The sequence below is a fragment of the Rattus rattus genome, chromosome 1 (assembly GCF_011064425.1).
Source record: "Rattus rattus isolate New Zealand chromosome 1, Rrattus_CSIRO_v1, whole genome shotgun sequence".
In the NCBI taxonomy this organism is placed as follows: Eukaryota; Metazoa; Chordata; class Mammalia; order Rodentia; family Muridae; genus Rattus; species Rattus rattus.
Window position 1 is genome coordinate 139,657,903 of NC_046154.1, and position 23,596 is coordinate 139,681,498.

At 38.6% G+C, this 23,596-nt stretch overlaps 1 protein-coding gene across 1 annotated transcript in view; it reads right to left on the reverse strand.

Moving 5' to 3' along the window:
• The window catches only part of Rp1 (RP1 axonemal microtubule associated), a 241,262-nt gene that overhangs the window by 141,737 nt on the left and 75,929 nt on the right, over positions 1-23,596 (reverse strand). The window contains exons 6-9 of the mRNA XM_032890524.1: positions 8,311-8,462; positions 4,868-4,946; positions 656-731; positions 11-87 (exon numbers count right to left, since the gene is read on the reverse strand). Coding sequence (XP_032746415.1) covers positions 11-87; positions 656-731; positions 4,868-4,946; positions 8,311-8,462 — 384 coding nt within the window. The remainder of the gene's footprint in view (positions 1-10; positions 88-655; positions 732-4,867; positions 4,947-8,310; positions 8,463-23,596) is intronic.

Below are 23,596 nucleotides of genomic sequence, written 5' to 3' on the forward strand. Positions count from 1 at the left end.
TGACACTCACTCACAGAGAAGATAGTCTTATCCCTAGCATATATTTCTCTGACAATTTTACCATCATCTTCTCCTTCATCCAGCCATCTGAGGAAAGAAAAATGTGTCAGGTTTGTTTTTTCTTTTCTTTTTTTTGGAGCTTTATGTTTACCCAGTTTATGACACTTATCTTCCCCAGACAGAAATAATGGACAGCAAGAATAGGAGGAAAACCATAGGAACTAAGTCAATGAAGGCAGGGTAGTGGAGATGGAAAAGAAAATCCGTAAATGACAGCAAGGGTGTGGGAAGGTGGAAGAGTGAAGAGTGAGTGTTTCCCTCAATCTACAGCCAAGTCCATCAGTTCTACTGCTAATTAGTGGGACACAAAGCAAAAAGAAAATGACCAACAACAACGAAGGATGGAATCCTGTGGCAGGAGAGTAGAGGTGGGTAGGATGAAGGCAAGGTAAAAGGAAGGTGGTGAGATCAGTAGGATAATGTAGTATATATTCACAGAAACCTGTCAAAGAACAAATCAATAAAAAGAATAATAATGCAAACATCATATAACAAAGCTTTAGATATGGTATAATAGTTAATCAGCTATCTAGTTCTCATCAATATATGGACCTAGAACTGTCTGAGATAAACTGACTTGCCAATGTAAACACACCTGTGACAGAAGAAGGCATACTCATGGTTGGTCGTGGGATCCCTGACCACAACATCCTCAAGAAACCAGCCATTTCCTAAGAACAGATTTAAGAAAATAATATATATTAATGGATATGTATAGTGTGCAGATTATTGCATGCTTTGAGAAACAGATCTCAATTCTGAATAAATTTCGTGCAACATAAAGCTTCCAAAAATCTATTTGTAACAGAAGATAATGATAAACATTTAACATAGTTCTAGTAAAACAAAAGTACATTGTTCTAAGAATGTTTTTTATTTTATGACATATATATTTCAATATGATTTTCCATAAGTGTAGTATAATTATACCCCTGAGTTTAGAAATTTTCAAGAACATATATTTCATGAGTTAGTAATACTTATTATTTCAATAAAATTACCAAGGTTTCCCATATGCTAAAAATGAAAAATTACTCATATTGCATCTAAGTACTAAGACAGGTAAATATTGGTATATATAAAGGCTATAATCTCTTTTTAAGTGTTTAAATTCATATTAACTTGCAATCTAACATTGGATAAAATACGATTTTATTTATTGGAAATAATAGAAAAATTTAACTACTAGTATTAGTTTTGTCTGCACAAAATATACCTTCTCTGGGCCCAAATGAGGCTGACTCAATCTCACCTTCAAGGGAGAAGAAAGCAATCACAGGGAGCAGAGGGAGGGAAGAACCTGGGTGGGAGAGGAAAGGAGGAGGGAAAAAGGGGAACGTGATCAGGTACTGGGGGTGGGGACAGGAGTGAAGTCTTGAGAGCCATCAGGAAGAATGGAAACAGGCAAACTCAAAAGGTAGGAGATGGGGAAACCTCTAAAATGTACCAAAGACCTGGGAGGAGAGAGGCTCTCAGGACTCAAAGGGAGGGACCTTAGATGAATTGCCCTACGGTGGGGAGAGGGGACTTACTGAGCCCACCTCCAGTAGGAAGACAGGGCATCAGGTGGAGGGATGGGATTGCCATCCCACAGTCAAAACTTTGATCCAGAATTGATTCTGTCTAAAAGTACTGCAGGGACAAAAATGGAGAGGAGACTGCAGAAAAGAAGGTCTGGTGACCATCCCAAATTGGAACCAGTTCAAGGCCTGACACTATTATTAGTACTACGGTGTGTTTACAAACGGGAGCTTAGCTGCCCTCTGAGAAGCCCAACAAGCAGCTGAAAGAGTCCGGTGCAGATATTTACATCCAACCAGTGAACAGAAGCTGGGGACCCCTGTGGTTGAATTAGGGAAAGGCTGGCTGGAAGAAGCTGAGGTGGAGGAGGGTGACACCATGGGAAGACCAGCAATGTCGACTAACCTGGACCCCTGAGAGATCTCTCAGTCATTGAACCACCAACCAGGTAGCATACACGAGCTGATACGAGGCCCCCGACACATATACAGCAGAGGACTCCCTGGTCTGGCCTCAGTGAGAAAAGATGCCCCTAACCCTCTAGAGACTTGAGGCCCCAGGGAGTGAGGAGGCCTGATGGGTTGGGGGCGGGGACATCTTGGAGACAGGAGGAATGGGATGAGGAATTGACAGGGTTGGGGATAACAACTGGACTGTAAAAAGGATTAAAGATAATTTTAAAAAACTGTCACATGACATGTCGTACAACCCATGGGCCATTCCCTCTACCTCACTGTCACTCTTCAAAAATGTCATTTTAATTTTATTCTGAAGTGCTACATAAAATATAGACTCTTTTCCTTTAAAAAAACCAGAAGGTTTCTAGAACGGTGAAGCAGGTTTAAGAAGCAACTGACAAACATAAGTAGTAACTTCTTTGAAAGGTAAACTATAAATTTGGTTTTGTTAAGATGTTTTAAAATTATCTTCATTAAAAATTTTTCATGTAACGTATTTTGGTCATGTTTACTTTCCCCAACTTATTCAGATCCTTCTACTCAACTTATGTTTCTTTCCCTCTATCTCTTAAAACAAAACAAAAACAAAACAACAAAAAAGCATAATTTACAAAAAAAATGCCAAAACAAAATGATATACCCACAAAAAGTAACAAAGTTTAGTGGAATTTATTTTATGTTGGCCAACTTACTCTTGGGCATGGTGCTTGCCCAGGAGTATGGTTGCTAGACCTACTGACATTCCACTGGGTAAAACTCATTATCCATTTCCCAGCAGGTGTCAACTCAAAGATCTCCTTGGTTAGGGATAGGACTTTGTGACAACTTCCCCTTTTCAGTGCTGGGATTTGTGTCTGACTTAAACCTGTGCAGGTATTGTACATGATGTCACGATCTCTTTGAGTTCATTTGTATATCAGTATTGATGCGTTTGAAAGACACTGTATCCTTGAAGTGATCAACCACTTCTGCCCCCTCTGCCTGTTCTTCCGCATAGATCCCTGAGCATTTATAGGAAAAGTTTAATGAAGACATCCCACTTAGGACCAAGTCCTGTGGGGTATCTCACTGTGCACATTCTCTAAGTATCAGTCTTTGTTTTAAAACTTATTTTCTGCCAGAAGTTTCTCTGATGGAGGTTGATAGATGCCTAAGTGGCAATTCTTAAAGGTAATGAGGAATTGATCTTACGATAGCAACTTTACAAATTAACAAGTTAGCAAAAGCCTAGTCGTGTAAAAATACATTGCCTTTATTTCTCTCTATTTTGAGAAAACTCAATTAGAATTAAAACTGGACAGATTAATGGTGAAGTGGGAGTTTTTAGGAAGTGACAATGTCATACGGGATCTGCCCTCAGGGCTGTAGTAAGTATCTCACAAAAGGGATGAATAGGACACATTGGCTCTTCGTGCCCTTCCATCCTGTGAGGATTGAAAGAGATTTTCAGATACAAAAGTGTATGTGTATGTGCATATGTATGTACAATGTGTACGTGTGTGCATGCATTTCCTCAGTGCTAAAGATTGGACCTAGGGTATTCCATGTGCTAGAACACTCTTAATGTTGGACTCCCCATTTAATACAATAATAAGAAGTAAATCTGTGATCTTTGTAAAATACCAAGATAGGGTATTTAGAAACAGACTATAACAAATGTTGAGAATCTCCTTCCTATTATTTTGGGGGCCTCTGCCAGAAAACAGACAATAAAAATAGCACTGTAATACTATGTAAAATTATAGTAAGGATTTATATTTTGCTTCAAAATTGTAGAAAAAACTGAACATATATGAGAGATTAAATTTTTAAACCTTTTATCTTTTTAATAATTTCTAGATTTTTATTACATTATAATTTGAGAATGTGGCATTTGAGGAAAATTTACTGAGATATTTTCTTTTAATTTTTTACTTTTTTATTGGATATTTTTTAATTTACATTTCAAATGTTATCCCCTTTCCTGATTTCCCATCCATAAACCCCCTCTCTCATTCCCCCTCCCCTCAAAAGAAGGGCATTTGGTTCATAGTTTTAAGTTTTAAAATTTCAACAAAAGGTCTAGCTCTCATATCACGCACAGTGATTTCATTTGGAACCTGATAAACTATAAAATGGTTCATGGAGCTTTAAGTAAAGCTGTTGCTCTGTCGGCACAGCTCACACACTTGAGAGTGCAATTAACTACCTGGCTGACCTTCCAAAATTTAAAACACAATAAAATCCGTGTGTGTGTGTTTGTGTGTGTGTGTGTGTGTGTGTGTGTGTGTGTGTTGAAAATTACTTCCTGACTGCTCATATTTTTATTTAAATGCTATTTATCAAAAAAAATTATTGGGAATAAAGAATGTTAACACAAGATAATTTTCTCTTTCACGCTCTTTAGTGGTTGTCACCTTGAATTTACTCTATTGCATAATACTGTGAACAAACTCACTTAAGTTTTTAAATATATTCATACTATATCATAATTGGGATTATCATTTTCAATGCTTAATATCTCCTGAATATAACACATGAGCTCAGGCTAAGAATTTTACCCTTATTTAGAAAAATTAACTTCAAAATAGACTCTTCAAGTGCTATATTAGGGCCTCATCCTAAAAGCTACTTGAAAGTCCTCTGACTCTTAGAAAACAGATCTGGGGGAAAATATTTTTATTTTGATAATATGTAATAGGATCCTCCTTCTTTTCTTTCTTAGTTCTTCTTCTTCGAAGAGTAGTTTTCTGTAAGTTTTTCCAATTATTTACTAGATTCATGCAGAGTTTCACATAAATGGAGTAGAAGCAGATTAGAGCAATTAGAGCTCTGTAAGTGAGACTTACCTTGGCCAAGTCCATCATGGCCTATCACGATCTTGCATAAATCACCAAGGTTCACAGCTTCCAGAAAGAAGGTATCAATCTGCAACCAATTTGTTAAAAGCCTTTAATCAGATATAGATTATAATTTTGACCACCAAAATACATTAAGATGTAGCAAAAATCAATTGTCAAAAGTAGGATCATTAGGCAAATATATAAAGCTGTCCACAGTACAAAAATAAAGAAAGTGAGAGTGATCTGGCTGTCAATCTATCACCTGATTGATATCCAGGGTTAATTCAGTTGATCTGGCTGTTGATTGTAAATCCAGCTCAGTTGACAATTAAGATGGACAAATCATAACCCTGAAAAAGGATTTGACCACACACTTAATACCCCAGTTTCCAAGCATTGCCAATGGGTCAAGAGTTTTAAGCCCCATATAAGAGCTGATAGCACAGGCAATCAATCAGGAATAACATGCAGCTACTTCATATCTCTCCCCTGTGACTTGCTCCATCTTGGTACCAAGACTTCACCTAACCCTTCTGTCTTTAGAGTTCATAGGATCTGAAGGTTCCTGGTTGTAATAAGGAACACAGCAAATGAGTTGAAATTGTGCTTTCTGAACAGACTGAGCATTTGCCAAAGACTACCTCCTGGGTTTTATGACGACAATGAGAGAGAACCTACAGCACCCAGGTTCTCAGAGTGTTTGTACCACATTCGGCCGCTTCTCACAGACTGGATTTCATCCTGACTAGTTTAGGGCGCAGACAAACTTAGTGATACCTTAATGTTCTTGGGAAGATAAAACAGACAACAGTTGAATATAAACAAAAATTTTAAACTCTCTCTGGCAGTACAGGCCTGTAACTCCAGAGCAGAGGAATTAAGAGAAGAGGATCTCAAATTCAAGGTCACCCTTCTGAGGTACAGAGTTATGGCTATCGTAAACAATCGAGACCCACCCTCAATGTCTTACTACTTTGTAAAGTAAAAAGAGGATAGATATTGTATCTAAGTGATATAGCACTTGCTTTTCAAGCACAAAGCCATACATTCAACATTAAGTACTAAAAAATTAAGTAAGTAACGATAAAAAAACAAAACAAAACAAAAAGTTTAGACTAACACTAAGTCTAGGACCAGTAGCGCTTACTTCCTATATTAAACTGGGCTGATAATATAGGACACGAGGTTCTTATGTCATGTTTGAATCAACACCTAAAATCCAGAGAAATAAAGAAGCAAGACGGTATGTTCTAAACAAAGGAGAAAATGACAGTACGTTAGCCTAATGAAATGGAGATGGGTAAATTAGTTAAGAGAAAATTGAAAGTAAGAGTAATAAAGATTTTAGGCTAGGAGGAGCCGTGAATAAACAAAGTGAGAATTTCAACAACGGGAAGGTACAAAAGTTAGGTTCATGGGTACAAATTACGTCCCTTTTTGCCATTGCTGAGCTTCCGTTTTCTTTTCTTTATGAGATTATAATGCAATCATAATATTTCTTCCTTTCCTTTCTTCCTTTTAAATTCTCTTATATACCCTTTCCTGCTCTCCTTCCAATTTGTGGCGTCTTTTAGACAATAATTATTACTATACACATGTATTTCTATGCATTTGGCACTCACTGGACAAGGTCTTCTCTGGAGAAGACCACATTTCCCATTCTCAGCTTTACCTTGGTTGCCTAGAGGTCTTTGTGAGGGGAATCAAGCTTCACGGACTTTACACTGTCCACCTTGGCTTGGTCTATTGATGCCATTGTTATGCAGCTCAATGGGAAACTATGTCATGGAAAGCTATGTCAGTGAGATATTAAAGGTGTAGCTTCTGATATTGCTAGGAGACAAAATCTAACAGCAAACAACCTGGTTCTCTGGCTCTCACAATCTTTCTGGCTGAACCTTAGGCACAAATGACATCTTTCAACAATAAAAAGCAAAAGTAGCCACTTCAGGCTTTTGATAATTCTCTCTATGCAAATAGGCCACAAGCATATGAGAGATATTGAATATTGCTAGCTCTTAGAGAAATGCAAGTGAAAACTAAAATGAACTATAACCTATGCCCATAATAATGACTATTGCTTAAGAAAGAAAAGAGCCAGGAACCCCTGGCATTGTCCATTATTTATAAAATGGTAAAATATTATAACCACTATTAGAAACAAGATGACAGTACTTCCAAGATTAAAAAATAAACTACCATATAGCCTAGTAATTCCTTATTCAAATAACTGCAGAAATTATCTCAAGACCATTTGTAATTCAATGTATTATTCACAATGCTCACAAAGCGGAGACAAGGCATATAACTGTCTATGGGTGAATTAATCAAATATTGTTTTATATACAAGCAATTTAATATTAATCAGTGTTTAAAAGAAAAACTACTGTTACATCTGACCTCAGAGATGCAGTTTAAAGACATGTGCTATTGTAAAACCATTACTTCAATTTAACTTATCTGAGCTATTTGAAGTGATCAATTCATATTTAAAAAAAAGAATATAGAGTGTAAATTGTAGAACTGTCACTGAATAATTATAGATTTATACCTTTAGAGAATGAAAACAATCCAGAAAACATATACATGTGACTGTAAATGCTTCTTGGTTGAAGATGGGGTTACATTCCAATAAACCCTTCGTAAGTTGAAATTGCATTTAATACATTTAATCTACTAAACACCTGAGCTCAGCAATGTGTATACTAGGAAGCCTTTTCTGTTCTATGTGTGAGTAGGTAGGTCTATGGCTCGTGGCTGTCCCTCAGCACTGCTTAAGTGTCCAACTGTGTATCTGTAGCTTAGAAAAACAAAGAAAAAATAAATAAACCTTAAAAAAAAAAGTAAGGACTGAATTCTAACAAGTGCGTGTGACTTTCACCCCTCCTTTTTTGTCTTATTATTGGAACTTTTTAAGTCACACCGTCTAAGTGGAATACCATCTGCATGTTTAAAGTACGTGCCCTAGTTTGCTTTCCATTAAAATAATAGAACACTATGACCAAAATCAAACTAGGGAAGAGAAGATTAACTTGGCTTCTATATCCCAAACATAATTTTGTTGAGGGAACTGGGCAAGGACTCACATATGAACAGAGGATTGAACCATGGGAGAAAGCTGCTTCCTGGCTTACAGTTTCTGTATACAATCTAGAACCACCTGCCCAGGGACTACACCACTCGCAGCCGGCTACAGTCCTCATACCAATCATTAATCAAGAAGATGACCCACGTACATGAACACAAGTCCAATCTGTTAGGGGCATTTCTTCAGTTGAGGTTTCTACCTCCAGGGGGTTTTTAGTTTGATTTATGTTGACAAAAAATAACTAGCAGCATATAATGAACTATGTTTTCCAAATGCACAGAATGGCCAGTGTGGGAAATTCTACGTGTTTTAACCACAATAATATTTTTACAACTGTGAAAAGTTAGTTTTGCTTACTTACTTGTCCTCTTAAAAACTTTAAAGAGTTCTTGGATCTGAAGAGTTTCCTGGATCCTGTATCTCCTTTTTCCCCATAGATAGAAAGGTAGACATTGGCTATTGTTCCAGCATTCCAGAGCTCACCTGTTGTAATGTTCACCTCATATGTTGTCACTAACAACAAAAGAAAGCAAATTTAAGTTTTAAGTGCCAAGAACTACTGAAATAATTGAACACTAGGGTCTGAAATATAATACAGAATCCAAACTTTACAGAAGATATAATAATATACAACACCCACGCACTACCATGCCAAGAAAGCGCAACAGAATAAATGAGCATTGTGAAGTGAAGAGCTGCAGAAGACTTGGGAAGAAGATCAAATGTTAGAGTAACACCAAGCACCAGTTTACCATTGTTCTTCACAATTCCCAAACCTGGACTCAATGCACAAGAAGCCTGGAGATAGGCACTAAAGCTTAGACTCAGAAATCACTGGATTTGACACAGAAAACAAGAGTGTTAACTACTAATATAGAGACAAAGTAAAGACATTCTTCTCTCTTCCCCCGTTGTCCAGCCTATGCAAAATCAGTGCCTTGCCCCAGAAGCCAAGTGCTCATGTTTTGAAAGAGAAAAATCTTCCCTTCTGTCCACTGGAGTCAGACTGCAATAGATTAAGCCAAGGACTTCCAATGCCTGTTTGATTTTGTCTTCTCTACACACGGGAAGACTAGAAGTAAATAGGACAATGCAATTAAACCAAACCTTTCCGCTACAGGAAGAAAAAGATCTGGGAATTACAAAGGCTTTAAGAAGTAAACAGATATTTGAACCACAGTCCACAAAAGACAGATTGGGATCTGTGACCTAGAACTGCAGAATATACTCAACTACATTGTAAAGCGAAATCATTAACATTCTTTATAAAATCTGTCGAGTAGAAAATTATAGCTCCAGTCTCCAAGATACAGTATGAAGTTACTCAAGACAATTAGCTGTTATAAATATTGAAACTCACATGGGCAAAGAGTATAGAGACATTACAACAGAGATAGAAGCACCATTGACTCAGAGGTGATGTCATCCAAATAACCCTGGCGTTATATAGCAAAGATTTTAGACCATCTGCGATAGAAATGCTTCTACCAAGAACTGTGAAGCCTCTTGAAGCCAAAACCAAGAAAGTCTCAGCAGCAGAGGTATGCAAAATTTTAAAGAAGATGCAATTGAAATTTTCAGAACTGTCAAAAGCTCTCAAAGTGCTGTTCTGTATTAAATAGTCTCATAAGTAGACTAGAAAGGAAGGAGATGAACATCAGTGAGAAATGCTTTGAAGAGTGACCAGAGGCTCCTGGACCTTTGGGAGAGCAAAAGGTGTTCATGGTGTGATGCTCCAGAGGGAAGGAAGAGTAATGCTAGAGTTTTGTGTAATCTTCAACACTATTATTCCACATGAGTTCCATTCTTGGTTTTTGAACATCAATTACCTGTTCACATATGCCACTCATACAAGTGTGGAATTTATAAGGAAGAACTTCTAAAAGTTAATATTTTGGAGGATAGTTATTTTTTCAATCATCCTCTGAAGATTAATAACATTTCTCTGTTAAAGTAATACCTCAGATATATGAGCAGTCTGATTCTAGACCACTACCTTGAAGCCCTGCAATTGTTTTGTTTTCCTTCTACATATAGAAGTTATTTTACTGTGACCAGGACCAATGCCAAAAACCTTTAGTTCCAGATACTCTGGAGGATGAGCCAAGAGATCAGTTAACCCATAATGTTCAAAGCCAGCACGAACAACATAACACATTTCTAGACTAAATTCCATTTCAAATGCTATTTTTGTGATGTAATGTAATTATTGGGGAAAATAAAAAGCTTAAAATCATTGGAATCATCTCTAAATTGTTTTCTTTTCCCAGTGCAGACTCGTTTCATGTTAATGATGACCATCTGGTCATGGCAGACCAGCTGTGGCAATTTCTTAAAATGAGATGACAGTGAAGGTTTTACTACACAGAATGATTCCACACACAATGCCGTCTGACAGAATTTTCACACACAGAACTGTCTTTCAAAAAATGTAGTCAATTCTCTCCAATGTTGCTACATCACATCAAATGTATTAATATAGTATTCTAAATCCATTATTGTTATTTCAACAAATACATAAATTCTTCACCAAGAATAATTGCTCTCACAAAACCATTTTCTTGACTGGTCCTTACAGGGTAAATATTCATTCTTTAAGAATTGTCCTAATTATATGTTGGAGCATCTTTTGGGTATATAACCAAGAGTGGTATAGTAGGGTCCTGAGGTAGTGCTATGCACAATTTTCTGAGGAAACACCAGACTGATTTCCAGAAGAGTTGTACCAGCTTGCAATCCCACCAACAATGGAGGAGTGTTCCTCTTTCTCCACATCCATCTGCTGCCAGTTTTTTATCTTAGCCATTCTAACTGGTGTGAGGTGGAATCTCAGGGTTGTTTAGATTTGTATTTACCTGATGACTAAGGATGTTGAACATTTCTTTAGCTGCTTCTTGGACATTGGATATTTCTCAGTTGAGAATTCTTTGTTTACCTCTATACTCCATTTTAAATAAAATTATTTGATTCTATGGAGCCTAACTTCTTGAGTTCTATGTATATATTGAATGTTAGTCCTCTATTGGATGTAGGATTGGTAAAGATCTTTTCCCAATCTGTTGGCTGCCATTTTGTCCTATTAACATTGTCCTTTGCCTTACAAAGTTTGTAATTTTATGAGGTCCCATTTGTCAATTCTTTTTTTTTTTTTTATTATCTTGAGTATTTCTTATATACATTTCGAGTGTTATTCCCTTTCCCGGTTTTCGGGCAAACATCCCCCTCCCCCCTTCCCTTCCTTATGGGTGTTCCCCTCCCAACCCTCCCCCCATTGCCGCCCCCCCCCACAGTCTAGTTCACTGGGGGTTCAGTCTTAGCAGGACCCAGGGCTTCCCCTTCCACTGGTGCTCTTACTAGGATATTCATTGCTACCTATGAGGTCAGAGTCCAGGGTCAGTCCATGTATAGTCTTTAGGTAGTGGCTTAGTCCCTGGAAGCTCTGGTTGCTTGGCATTGTTGTACATATGGGGTCTTGAGCCCCTTTAAGCTCTTCCAGTTCTTTCTCTGATTCCTTCAACGGGGGTCCTATTCTCAGTTCAGTGGTTTTCTGCTGGCATTCGCCTCTGTATTTGCTGTATTCTGGCTGTGTCTCTCAGGAGCAATCTACATCCAGCTCCTGTCGGTCTGCACTTCTTTGCTTCATCCATCTTGTCTAATTGGGTGGCTATATATGTATGGGCCACATGTGGGGCAGGCTCTGAATGGGTGTTCCTTCAGTCTCTGTTTTAATCTTTGCCTCTCTCTTCCCTGCCAAGGGTATTCTTGTTCCCCTTTTAAAGAAGGAGTGAAGCATTCACATTTTGATCATCTGTCTTGAGTTTCATTTGTTCTAGGCATCTAGGGTAATTCAAGCATTTGGGCTAATAGCCACTTATCAATGAGTGCATACCATGTATGTCTTTCTGTGATTGGGTTAGCTCACTCAGGATGATATTTTCCAGTTCCAACCATTTGCCTACGAATTTCATAAACTCGTTGTTTTTGATAGCTGAGTAATATTCCATTGTGTAGATGTACCACATTTTCTGTATCCATTCCTCTGTTGAAGGGCATCTGGGTTCTTTCCAGCTTCTGGCTATTATAAATAAGGCTGCGATGAACATAGTGGAGCACGTGTCTTTTTTATATGTTGGGACATCTTTTGGGTATATGCCCAAATGAGGTATAGCTGGATCCTCAGGCAGTTCAATGTCCAATTTTCTGAGGAACCTCCAGACTGATTTCCAGAATGGTTGTACCAGTCTGCAATCCCACCAACAATGGAGGAGTGTTCTCTTTCTCCACATCCTCGCCAGCATCTGCTGTCACCTGAGTTTTTGATCTTAGCCATTCTCACTGGTGTGAGGTGAAATCTCAGGGTTGTTTTGATTTGCATTTCCCTTATGACTAAAGATGTTGAACATTTCTTTAGGTGTTTCTCAGCCATTCGGCATTCCTCAGCTGTGAATTCTTTGTTTAGCTCTGAACCCCATTTTTAATAGGGTTATTTGTTTCCCTGCGGTCTAAATTCTTGAGTTCTTTGTATATTTTGGATATAAGGCCTCTATCTGTTGTAGGATTGGTAAAGATCTTTTCCCAATCTGTTGGTTGCAGTTTTGTCCTAACCACAGTGTCCTTTGCCTTACAGAAGCTTTGTAGTTTTATGAGATCCCATTTGTCGATTCTTGATCTTAGAGCATAAGCCATTGGTGTTTTGTTCAGGAAATTTTTTCCAGTGCCCATGTGTTCCAGATGCTTCCCTAGTTTTTCTTCTATTAGTTTGAGTGTGTCTGGTTTGATGTGGAGGTCCTGAGATCCACTTGGATTTAAGCTTTGTACAGGGTGATAAGCATGGATCGATCTGCATTCTTCTACATGTTGACCTCCAGTTGAACCAGCACCATTTGCTGAAAATGTTATCTTTTTTCCATTGGATAGTTTTGGCTCCTTTGTCAAAAATCAAGTGACCATAGGTGTATGGGTTCATTTCTGGGTCTTCAATTCTATTCCATTGGTCTATCTGTCTGTCTCTGTACCAATACCATGCAGTTTTTATCACTATTGCTCTGTACTACTGCTTGAGTTCAGGGATAGTGATTCCCCCCGAAGTCCTTTTATTGTTAAGGATAGCTTTAGCTATCCTGGGTTTTTTGTTATTCCAGATGAATTTGCAAATTGTTCTGTCTAACTCTTTGAAGAATTGGATTGGTATTTTGATGGGGATTGCATTGAATCTGTAGATCGATTTTGGTAAAATGGCCATTTTTACTATATTAATCCTGCCAATCCATGAGCATGGGAGATCTTTCCATCTTCTGAGGTCTTCTTCAATTTCTTTCTTCAGTGTCTTGAAGTTCTCATTGTACAAATCTTTTACTTGTTTGGTTAAAGTCACACCGAGGTACTTTATATTGTTTGGGTCTATTATGAAGGGTGTCATTTCCCTAATTTCTTTCTCGGCTTGTTTCTCTTTTGTGTAGAGGAAGGCAACTGATTTATTTGAGTTAATTTTATACCCAGCCACTTTGCTGAAGTTGTTTATCAGCTTTAGTAGTTCTCTGGTGGAACTTTTGGGATCACTTAAATATACTATCATATCATCTGCAAATAGTGATATTTTGACTTCTTCTTTTCCGATCTGTATCCCCTTGACCTCCTTTTTGTTGTCTGATTGCTCTGGCTAGAACTTCAAGAACTATATTGAATAAGTAGGGAGAGAGTGGGCAGCCTTGTCTAGTCCCTGATTTTAGTGGGATTGCTTCAAGTTTCTCTCCATTTAGTTTAATGTTAGCCACTGGTTTGCTGTATATGGCTTTTACTATGTTTAGGTATGGGCCTTTGAATTCCTATTCTTTCCAGGACTTTTATCATGAAGGGTGTTGAATTTTGTCAAATGCTTTCAGCATCTAATGAAATGATCATGTGGTTTTGTTCTTTCAGTTTGTTTATATAATGGATCACGTTGATGGTTTTCCATATTAAACCATCCCTGCATGCCTGGGATGAAGCCTACTTGATCATGGTGGATGATTGTTTTGATGTGCTCTTGGATTCGGTTTGCCAGAATTTTGTTGAGTATTTTTTTAGCGTCAATGTTCATAAGGAAATTGGTCTGAAGTTCTCTTTTTTTGTTGGGTCTTTGTGTGGTTTAGGTATAAGAGTAATCGTGGCTTCATAGAAGGAATTCGGTAGTGCTCCATCTGTTTCAATTTTGTGGAATAGTTTGGATAATATTGGTATGAGGTCTTCTATGAAGGTCTGATAGAATTCTGCACTAAACCCGTCTGGACCTGGGCTCTTTTGGTTGGGAGACCTTTAATGACTGCTTCTATTTCCTTAGGAGTTATGGGGTTGTTTAACTGGTTTATCTGTTCCTGATTTAACTTTACTTGGTATCTGTCTAGGAAATTGTCCATTTCCTGCAGATTTTCAAGTTTTGTTGAATATAGGCTTTTGTAGTAAGATCTGATGATTTTTTGAATTTCCTCTGAATCTGTAGTTATGTCTCCCTTTTCATTTCTGATTTTGTTAATTTGGACACACTCTCTGTGTCCTCTCGTTAGTCTGGCTAGGGGTTTATCTATCTTGTTGATTTTCTCAAAGAACCAACTTTTGGTTCTGTTGATTCTTTCTATGGTCCTTTTGTTTCTACTTGGTTGATTTCAGCTCTGAGTTTGATTATTTCCTGCCTTCTACTCCTCCTGGGTGTATTTGCTTCTTTTTGTTCTAGAGCTTTTAGGTGTGCTGTCAAGCTGCTGACATATGCTCTTTCCTGTTTTTTCTGCAGTCACTCAAGCGCTATGAGTTTTCCTCTTAGCACAGCTTTCATCGTGTCCCATAAGTTTGGGTATGTTGTACCTTCATTTTCATTAAATTCTAAAAAGTTTTTAATTTCTTTCTTTATTTCTTCCTTGACCAGGTTATCATTGAGTAGAGCATTGTTCAATTTCCACGTATGTGTGGGCATTCTTCCCTTATTGTCATTGAAGACCAGCTTTAGGCCGTGGTGGTCCGATAGCACGCATGGGATTATTTCTATCTTTCTGTACCTGTTGAGGCCCGTTTTTTGACCAATTATATGGTCAATTTTGGAGAAAGTACCATGAGGAGCTGAGAAGAAGGTATATCCTTTTGCTTTAGGATAGAATGTTCTATAAATATCCGTTAAGTCCATTTGGCTCATGACTTCTCTTAGTCTGTCTACATCTCTGTTTAATTTCTGTTTCCATGATCTGTCCATTGATGAGAGTGGGGTGTTGAAATCTCCCACTATTATTGTGTGAGGTGCAATGTGTATTTTGAGCTTTAGTAAGGTTTCTTTTACGTATGTAGGTGCCCTTGTATTTGGGGCATAGATATTTAGGATTGAGAGTTCATCTTGGTGGATTTTTCCTTTGATGAATATGAAGTGTCCTTCCTTATCTTTTTTGATGACTTTTAGTTGAAAATTGATTTTATTTGATATTAGAATGGCTATTCCAGCTTGCTTCTTCTGACCATTTGCTTGGAAAGTTGTTTCCCAGCCTTTCACTCTGAGGTAGTGTCTGTCTTTGTCTCTGAGGTGTGTTTCCTGTAGGCAGCAGAATGCAGGGTCCTCGTTGCGTATTCAGTTTGTTAATCTATGTCTTTTTATTGGGGAGTTGAGGCCATTGATGTTGAGAGATATTAAGGAATAGTGATTATTGCTTCCTGTTATATTCATATTTGGATGTGAGGTTATGTTTGTGTGCTTTCATTCTCTTTGTTTTGTTGCCAAGACGATTAGTTTCTTGCTTCTTCTAGGGTATAGCTTGCCTCCTTATGTTGGGCTTTACCATTTATTATCCTTTGTAGTGCTGGATTTGTAGAAAGATATTGTGTAAATTTGGTTTTGTCATGGAATATCTTGGTTTCTCCATCTATGTTAATTGAGAGTTTTGCAGGATACAGTAACCTGGGCTGGCATTTGTGTTCGCTTAGAGTCTGTATGACATCTGTCCAGGATCTTCTGGCTTTCATAGTTTCTGGCGAAAAGTCTGGTGTAATTCTGATAGGTCTGCCTTTATATGTTACTTGACCTTTTTCCCTTCCTGCTTTTAATATTCTTTTTTATTTATTTTGTGCTTTGGTGTTTTGACTATTGGTGTGACGGGAGGTGTTTCTTTTCTGGTCCAATCTATTTGGAGTTCTGTAGGCTTCTTGTATGCCTATGGGTATCTCTTTTTTTAGGTTAGGGAAGTTTTCTTCTATGATTTTGTTGAAGATATTTACTGGTCCTTTGAGCTGGGAGTCTTCACTCTCTTCTATACCTATTATCCTTAGGTTTGATCTTCTCATTGAGTCCTGGATTTCCTGTATGTTTTGGACCAGTAGTTTTTTCCGCTTTACATTATTTTTGACAGTTGAGTCAATGATTTCTATGGAATCTTCTGCTCCTGAGATTCTCTCTTCCATCTCTTGTATTCTGTTGGTGAAGCTTGTATCTACAGCTCCTTGTCTCTTCTTTTGGTTTTCTATATCCAGGGTTATTTCCATGTGTTCTTTCTTGATTGCTTCTATTTCCATTTTTAATTTCTTCAACTGTTTGATTGTGTTTTCCTGGAATTCTTTCAGGGATTTTTGTGATTCCTCTCTTTAGGCTTCTACTTGTTTATTAATGTTTTCCTTTGTTTCTCTAAGGGAGTTCTTCACGTCTTTCTTGAAGTCCTCCAGCATCATGATCAAATATGATTTTGAAACTAGATCTTGCTTTTCTGGTGTGTTTGGATATTCCATGTTTGTTTTGGTGGGAGAATTGGGCTCCGATGATGCCATGTAGTCTTGGTTTCTGTTGCTTGGGTTCCTGCGCTTGCCTCTCGCCATCAGATTATCTCTAGTGTTACTTTGTTCTGCTAATTCTGACAGTGGCTAGACTGTCCTATAAGCCTGTGTGTCAGGAGTGCTGTAGACCTGTTTTCCTGTTTTCTTTCAGCCAGTTATGGGACAGAGTGTTCTGCTTTCAAGGTAGTTTTCCTCTCTACAGGTCTTCAGCTGTTCCTGTGGGCCTGTGTCTTGAGTTCACCAGGCAGGTCACTTGCAGCAGAAAAGTTGGTCTTACCTGTGGTCCCGAGGCTCAAGTTTGCTCTGGGTGCTGCCCACGGCTCTCCTGGGGCAGCAGCAACCAGGAAGATCTGCGCCGCCCTTTCCGGGAGCTTCAGTGCACCAGGGTTCCAGATGGCCTTTGGTCTTTTCCTCTAGCGTCCGAGATTTGTGTGCAGAGTGCAGTCTCTTCTGGTTTCCCAGGCTTGTCTGCCTCTCTGAAGGTTTAGCTCTCCCTCCCATGGGATTTGGGTGCAGAGAACTGTTTATCCGGTCTGTTTCCTTCAGGTTCCGGCGGTGTCTCAGGCAGGGGTCCTGCCGCTCCTGGGCCCTCCCCCACGGGAACCCAGAGACCTTATACAGTTTCCTCTTGGGCCAGGGATGTGGGCAGGGGTGGGCAGTGTTGGTGGTCTCTTCTGCTCTGCAGCCTCAGGAGTGCCCACCTGACCAGGCGGTGAGGTCTCTCTCCCACGGGGTCTGGGAGCAGAGAGACCCATTTGTCAATTCTTGACCTTAGAGTATAAGCCATTCATGTTCTGTTCAGGATAGATGTTCCACTGTGTTCATAGCAGCCTTATTTATTATAGCCAGAAGGTAGAAAGAACCCAGATGTCCTTCAACAAAGGAATGGATACAGAAAATGTGGTACATCTACACAATGAAGTACTACCCAACTATTAAAAACAATGACTTCATGAAAGTCATAGGAAAATAGATGGAACTAGAAAATATCATCCTGAGTGAGCTAACTCAATCACAAAGAATATGTATCATATGTACTCACTGATAAGTGGATATTAGCCCAAAAGCTCAGAATACCCAAGATACAATTTACAGAATACATGAAGCTCCAGAAGAAGAAAGACAAAAGTATGGGTGCTTCAGTACTTCTTAGAAGGGGAACAAAATACTCACAGGAGGAAATACAAAGTGTGGAGCAGAGACTGGAGGAAAGGCCATCCAGAGACTGTCACACATGGGATCCAATCCACATGCAGTCACCAAACCCAGTCATATTGGAGATGCCAAGAGGAACATGTTAACAGGAGCCTGATATAGCTGTCTCCTGAGAGGCTCTGCCAGAGCCTCACAAATACAGAGGCAGATGCTCACAGTCAACCATTGGCCTGAGAATGGGGTCCCCAATGAAGGAGTTTGAGAAAGGAGTGAGGAAACTAAGAGGGGTTGCAATCCCATAGGAAGAACAACAATACTAACCAACCAGAGCTCCCAGGGACTAAACCATCATCCAAGGAGTACACATGGACAGACCCATGGCTCCATCCAGACAAAGGATGGCCTTGTTGGGCATCAGAGGGAGGAGAGGCCCTTGGTCCTGTGAAGGCTCAAGGCTAGGGTACGGATGCAGAGAGGGAGTGGGTGGGTGAGAGGGTGGGTGGATGAGTGGTAGAACACCCTTATGAGGCAGGGGGTGGGGGATGAGATGGGAGGTTTCCAGAGAGGAAACCATTAAAGGGTTTAACATTTTAAACATAAATAAAGAAAATATCCAATAAAAGAAAAGAAAAGAAAAGAACAAATAAAAAAAGAAAGAATTTGTCCTGAGATTACAGCAAGTAATTCAGTCACATTCATTACCTTAGTTAGGGTTTCTATTGCTACGATGAACACCATGACCAAAAAGCAAGTTGTGGAGGAAAGGATTTGTTCCCCCTTAAACTTGCACACTGCTGTTCATCAGCAAAAGAATTCAGGACAGGAACTCAAGTAAGGAAGAATTCTGGAGGCAGGAACTAATAATCCTGGAGTCATGAAGGAGTGCTGCTTACTTGCTTGCTTCTCATAGCTTGCTCACCCTGCTTTACTACAAAGCCTAGAACTACCAACCCAGGAATAGCAACACTCACAATATGTTGGCCCTCCCCCATTGATCACTAATTAAGAAAACAACCTACAGCCAAATATTATGGAAGCATTTTCTGAATTGAAGCTTCCTCTTTTAGATAACTCTAGCTCGTCACATAAAAGTAGCCGGCGTATCTTATCTAAATTGTGTAGCTAGTCTCACCATATCTGCTTTGAAGACTCGAACTTCTGAAAGTTATCCTTGAGGGTTCCAATCAACTTCTACAAAATACTGTTAAGCTAGCCTTTGAATCTTTTCCCATTAATAATGAATATTTATATTGTCACATTGAACGGTAGCTCCTTCAAAAGAGTGCTCGCTTAACTTTGCCAAGGTCCACCTGAACGATCAATATCTGTGGTAATCACGTTAAATATATTTCTTAAACACTATTGCTTATAGTAGAAACAATTCTTTGGTTTTTACACTACAGAAAAGATGCAGTGTAAATGGCATGAAAATATTGGACTTACCTGTATATCTCCCTTAAAGTTATTGACTGACATTGTAAATGAGCAGTAATTTTTATAAGTAATGTTTTTCTGAACTATGTATTTCAACAGTGCAATTAAAATACTCAACATTTCATATTGTAAACAGTTGTCCTGTCATACAGGCTTTGCTACTCCATTTGCAGAAAACAAACAGGTACAGTAGACTGAGTGTCACCCATGGTAGCTCTGGGATCTTCAGAATAGTAAATGACCATTGATTTCAAAACAAAGTGGCCACATGCATATCCTAACAAGAGAATCAGTCTGTTCTTTAATGTTTCAAACAATAACTTTTTTATAGGTATGCAAAACAGACAGCTTTTTCTTCAACATGAAGTGAGTTACCTACAATTACCATCTTATATGAACATTTCACTGTAGTGTAACAGACAATCCTGATCACTGGATGAAGATACCTGGATCTTCGAGATAACTAGCCAAGGCTGCTTTGGCTTCAGTGCTAATGGCTGCACTGTATCTTCACGTTAAGGAAACAGTTTCTTTGATTATTCCCAACATAACAACTTCCATTAGCTTCCAAATTTTCCTCAGAAGTTTCCACACCTCCCTCAGAGAGATGCTCTTAGTCAGGGATAAGCTATGGCTTAAGGAAATTGGCTGATTAACTTTCTGTGTGGATAACTAAAACTTTATAACAGCATCAAAAATATTTTGTTTGTGTCATTTATGTGTTCACTGTAGTGGCAATCTTAATTTCTTTCAAGAGCTTTGCATTCATTGCTTGACTAACTGGTTGTAAAACCTTGTTTCCAAGCTCTCTGGGCCTTTGCCGTTCCTCTTTCACTATGTTTCTTCACTTCTAACTTTTTAACTTAAAATTAGGCATACAACCTTTCCTTACATTCAAACATTTAGAGACCATTGTAGCATTATTAATCAGTCTAACTCAATAATATCGACTTTTTTTGCAATAGAGAAATCTAAAGAGGGGGAATAGGTAGAGATGACTTGCCAGAGAAATCTAAGGAGAAGGAAATAGATAAGAAGATGGTTGGTCATCAGAGCAGTGAACACACAGACACACACACACACACACACACACACACACATTTGTTTATTAAGTTGTTGATTTGTATATAGTCTGTGGTGACTTAAAAGAATTATAATAATAATATCAAAGATTACAGATCACAAAACATAATGAATAAACATGAAAATATTTTGAATATTATGAAAAATACCAAGCAAAATAAGACATGGGGGCACACACCAAATGAAGACACCATTGGAACCGTGGCACGTATTAGAGCAGTAGAACACTCTATACTTTCAATGGAAATAAAACTACACATAAGTAAAATAAGATATGCTTGCATTTTGTGCTTCAACTTTCTTTAAGAAAATTAGAAGCAATTAAGTAGCTATTATTGCTAACATCAAGAGGAGGAAATAGAAAAGGAAGGTCAAAATAATGGTGATCTGTCACCTTATAACCAAGACTCTGGTTTGCGCACAACAATGAAGATGACAAATATACAAGAAAAGTGAACTAGAGAGTCCCTCATCGATTGACTCATTCTCTCAAGAGACAACTTTAGAAACTAAAACACAAACTAGTTGGTTCATTTTAAATGTCTAAAGGTCATCAGAAAGAAAGCACAAAAACGAGCCTAGACCGACATTCTCCTAGTGATACCATCATAATGATAACCAAACAGCCAGCCTTATGAGTACCACAAAAGCTAGGTAAACTGTTCCTGCATCCAGTTCAGCTCAAGCATAAGAAGATCCTCACTGGAGCATTTTTCCATGGCTGAGTTCCTCTTCAAACCTAGCACATATATAATATATATAATATAATATATATAATGTGACTAAGTTAGTTTTATGCCTAGGTATACAAGGATGATTTAATATCAATACAATGAAACATATTAACCTAAATAAAAAAGCAAACGCTATGTTATTATCCCATAAATGTAGGGAATATTTGTTTTAGATATCTTTTTTTCTTTAAAAAAAAGTTTTCAACATAGGAAAACCCTTTAGCAAACATGTACTAGGTAATGAGAGGCAGAAAGCTTTTCATCTAAAATCAGAAATAAATCTATCAGTTATTTCACATCTGTTCAACACATCATTAGAAGTTATTCCTGCTGGCACCAGGGACAATCAGGTAAGAGCCTGTTCCTCCAGTCCACTGCCTGGCAACTCACCCTAAAGCACAGCCAGAAGCAAAAGATAGCACTCTGTCCCTTGCTCACTATTTATCAGCCCTTTCAGCCCACAACTCTGCCTGTATTCCAGAAGGCCTGCCAGCACCAGCGACAATCAGATGGCTAAAGGCCAACATAATGACACAATCAACAAGAGGCAGGACAATATGACACCATCAGAGCCCACCTGTAGTGGCTATTCCTGGTTGTCAACTTGACTATATCTGGAATGATCTACAATCCAGAATTGGAAGGCTCACCTGATGTCCTGATCCTGAGGCTAGGAGACAGATACAAGTTTCTGACCTGGATCTTGGCATGGAGATCTTAGGCACAGGGACTATGAAGCCCAGAAGACTAAGGAAAGGAAATCTATGAGTTCAAGGTCATCTGGGACAAAGAAAGTCCCAGATCCAGGCATGGTGTTATACACCTTTAATCTGGGAAATACCTTCCTCTGGAGACCTATATAAGGACATTGGAAGAAGACAGATTCTCTTCTTTGCCTGCTTGCCTTGTGGGACTGAGCCACTGCTAGATCCTTGGATTTCTATTCACAGCTGCTGCTGACAATTGTTGGAAGTTGGACTACAGACTATAAGTCATAAACAAATTCCCTTACTATACAGAGACTATCCACAAGTTCTATAGCTATAGAGAGCCCTGACTAATACGCCACCTATCCTACTACAGCAAACCTTGGGTGGAATAGGGTGTGATATAGATGACGCGTTTACATCTGGTCTCTGTATTAGTCATCATCTACTGAAAAAAGAAATTCTCTGATAAAGGTTGAGAATTGGGGACTGGATAGATGGCCCAGGGGTTAAGAGCACCAACTGCTCTTCCAGAGGTCCTGAGTTCAATTCCCAGCAACCACATGGGGGCTCACAACCATCTGAAATGGGATCCAATGCCCTCTTCTGGTGAGTCTGAAGACAGCAACAGTGTACTCATATACATAAAATAAACAATAAAAAAGTTGATAAGTGTTCCACTCTACATGTATATTATAAGAACTTAGGGGCACTTTGTTTCTATATTTACTCAGCAGAATAGGTTCTATGTTTTCCCTTAGGGCCTATGACCTAACCAGACATGGGACTTTGCCCAGGTAACAATACTAGGCCCAGGTTCCATCTTTTGAATCAGACTTCAAATGCAATCAAAAAGTGCTTAGTTGCTTCCATAACATTCTTGCCACTATCATAACTGTAAGTATTTATTGCCAGACTAGTAGTTCTTATTCCTCATAGAGTTCACAAACAGAATGTAGAGTTCCTTCCCTCATAGTATACATATAATTTTCAAACACTGTGAAAGCTATCCAGTAGGGATGAAGCTTCCAGTTCAGAACAAGCTTGACTTCTCTATACCCTATGGCACAGGAATTTGGTGTCTTAAGCAGCAGGGTCTTATTATCCAGTTCTGTAGGGTAACCAGGAGGAATGTCAATAGCCGTAACTTCTGGCGTGGTCTATGAGACCCCAATGACCAACAACTCAAAAAGAAATAATGCATACCTGGCACTGGGGTTTTATTGAACAGACAATGGCATCTGGGGGAGGCATTGTCCCCCGTTATAAAATAACTCTATTTAAATCCCCTTTATATGCAAATATATCTCAGGAAGCTTATATATAGAATCAAGTTTTCATATGCCATAGCTTATGGTCCTCAGTTTTAGTCATCCTCCCCTATACTTCCTTTCTAACCTGCCCTCCCACCTTATATCCTATTTATCCCTTTGCCCATTGTTCCTTCTTCCCCTTATTAACTCTTCATTCTATCCATTTTCCATGAAATCACACACCCCATGGTCTCTTCCTAGTTTCCTGACTTCTACAGATACTCTAGTTTAAGTGCACATATATCGAAAGATTCAAAGCTGAAGTCAGTCTATTTATTAAAGGCCTCAAAGAGAATAAGTACTTAAACTAAATTCAACCAAAGCAATTGTCACTGGAAACCACAAAACATTCCTGAAATAAACTAAACGACATAAAAGCAAACAGAAAAATAGTCTATGATTATGGGTGGAAGAATTAATATTGTTTAAATGCCTCTATTACC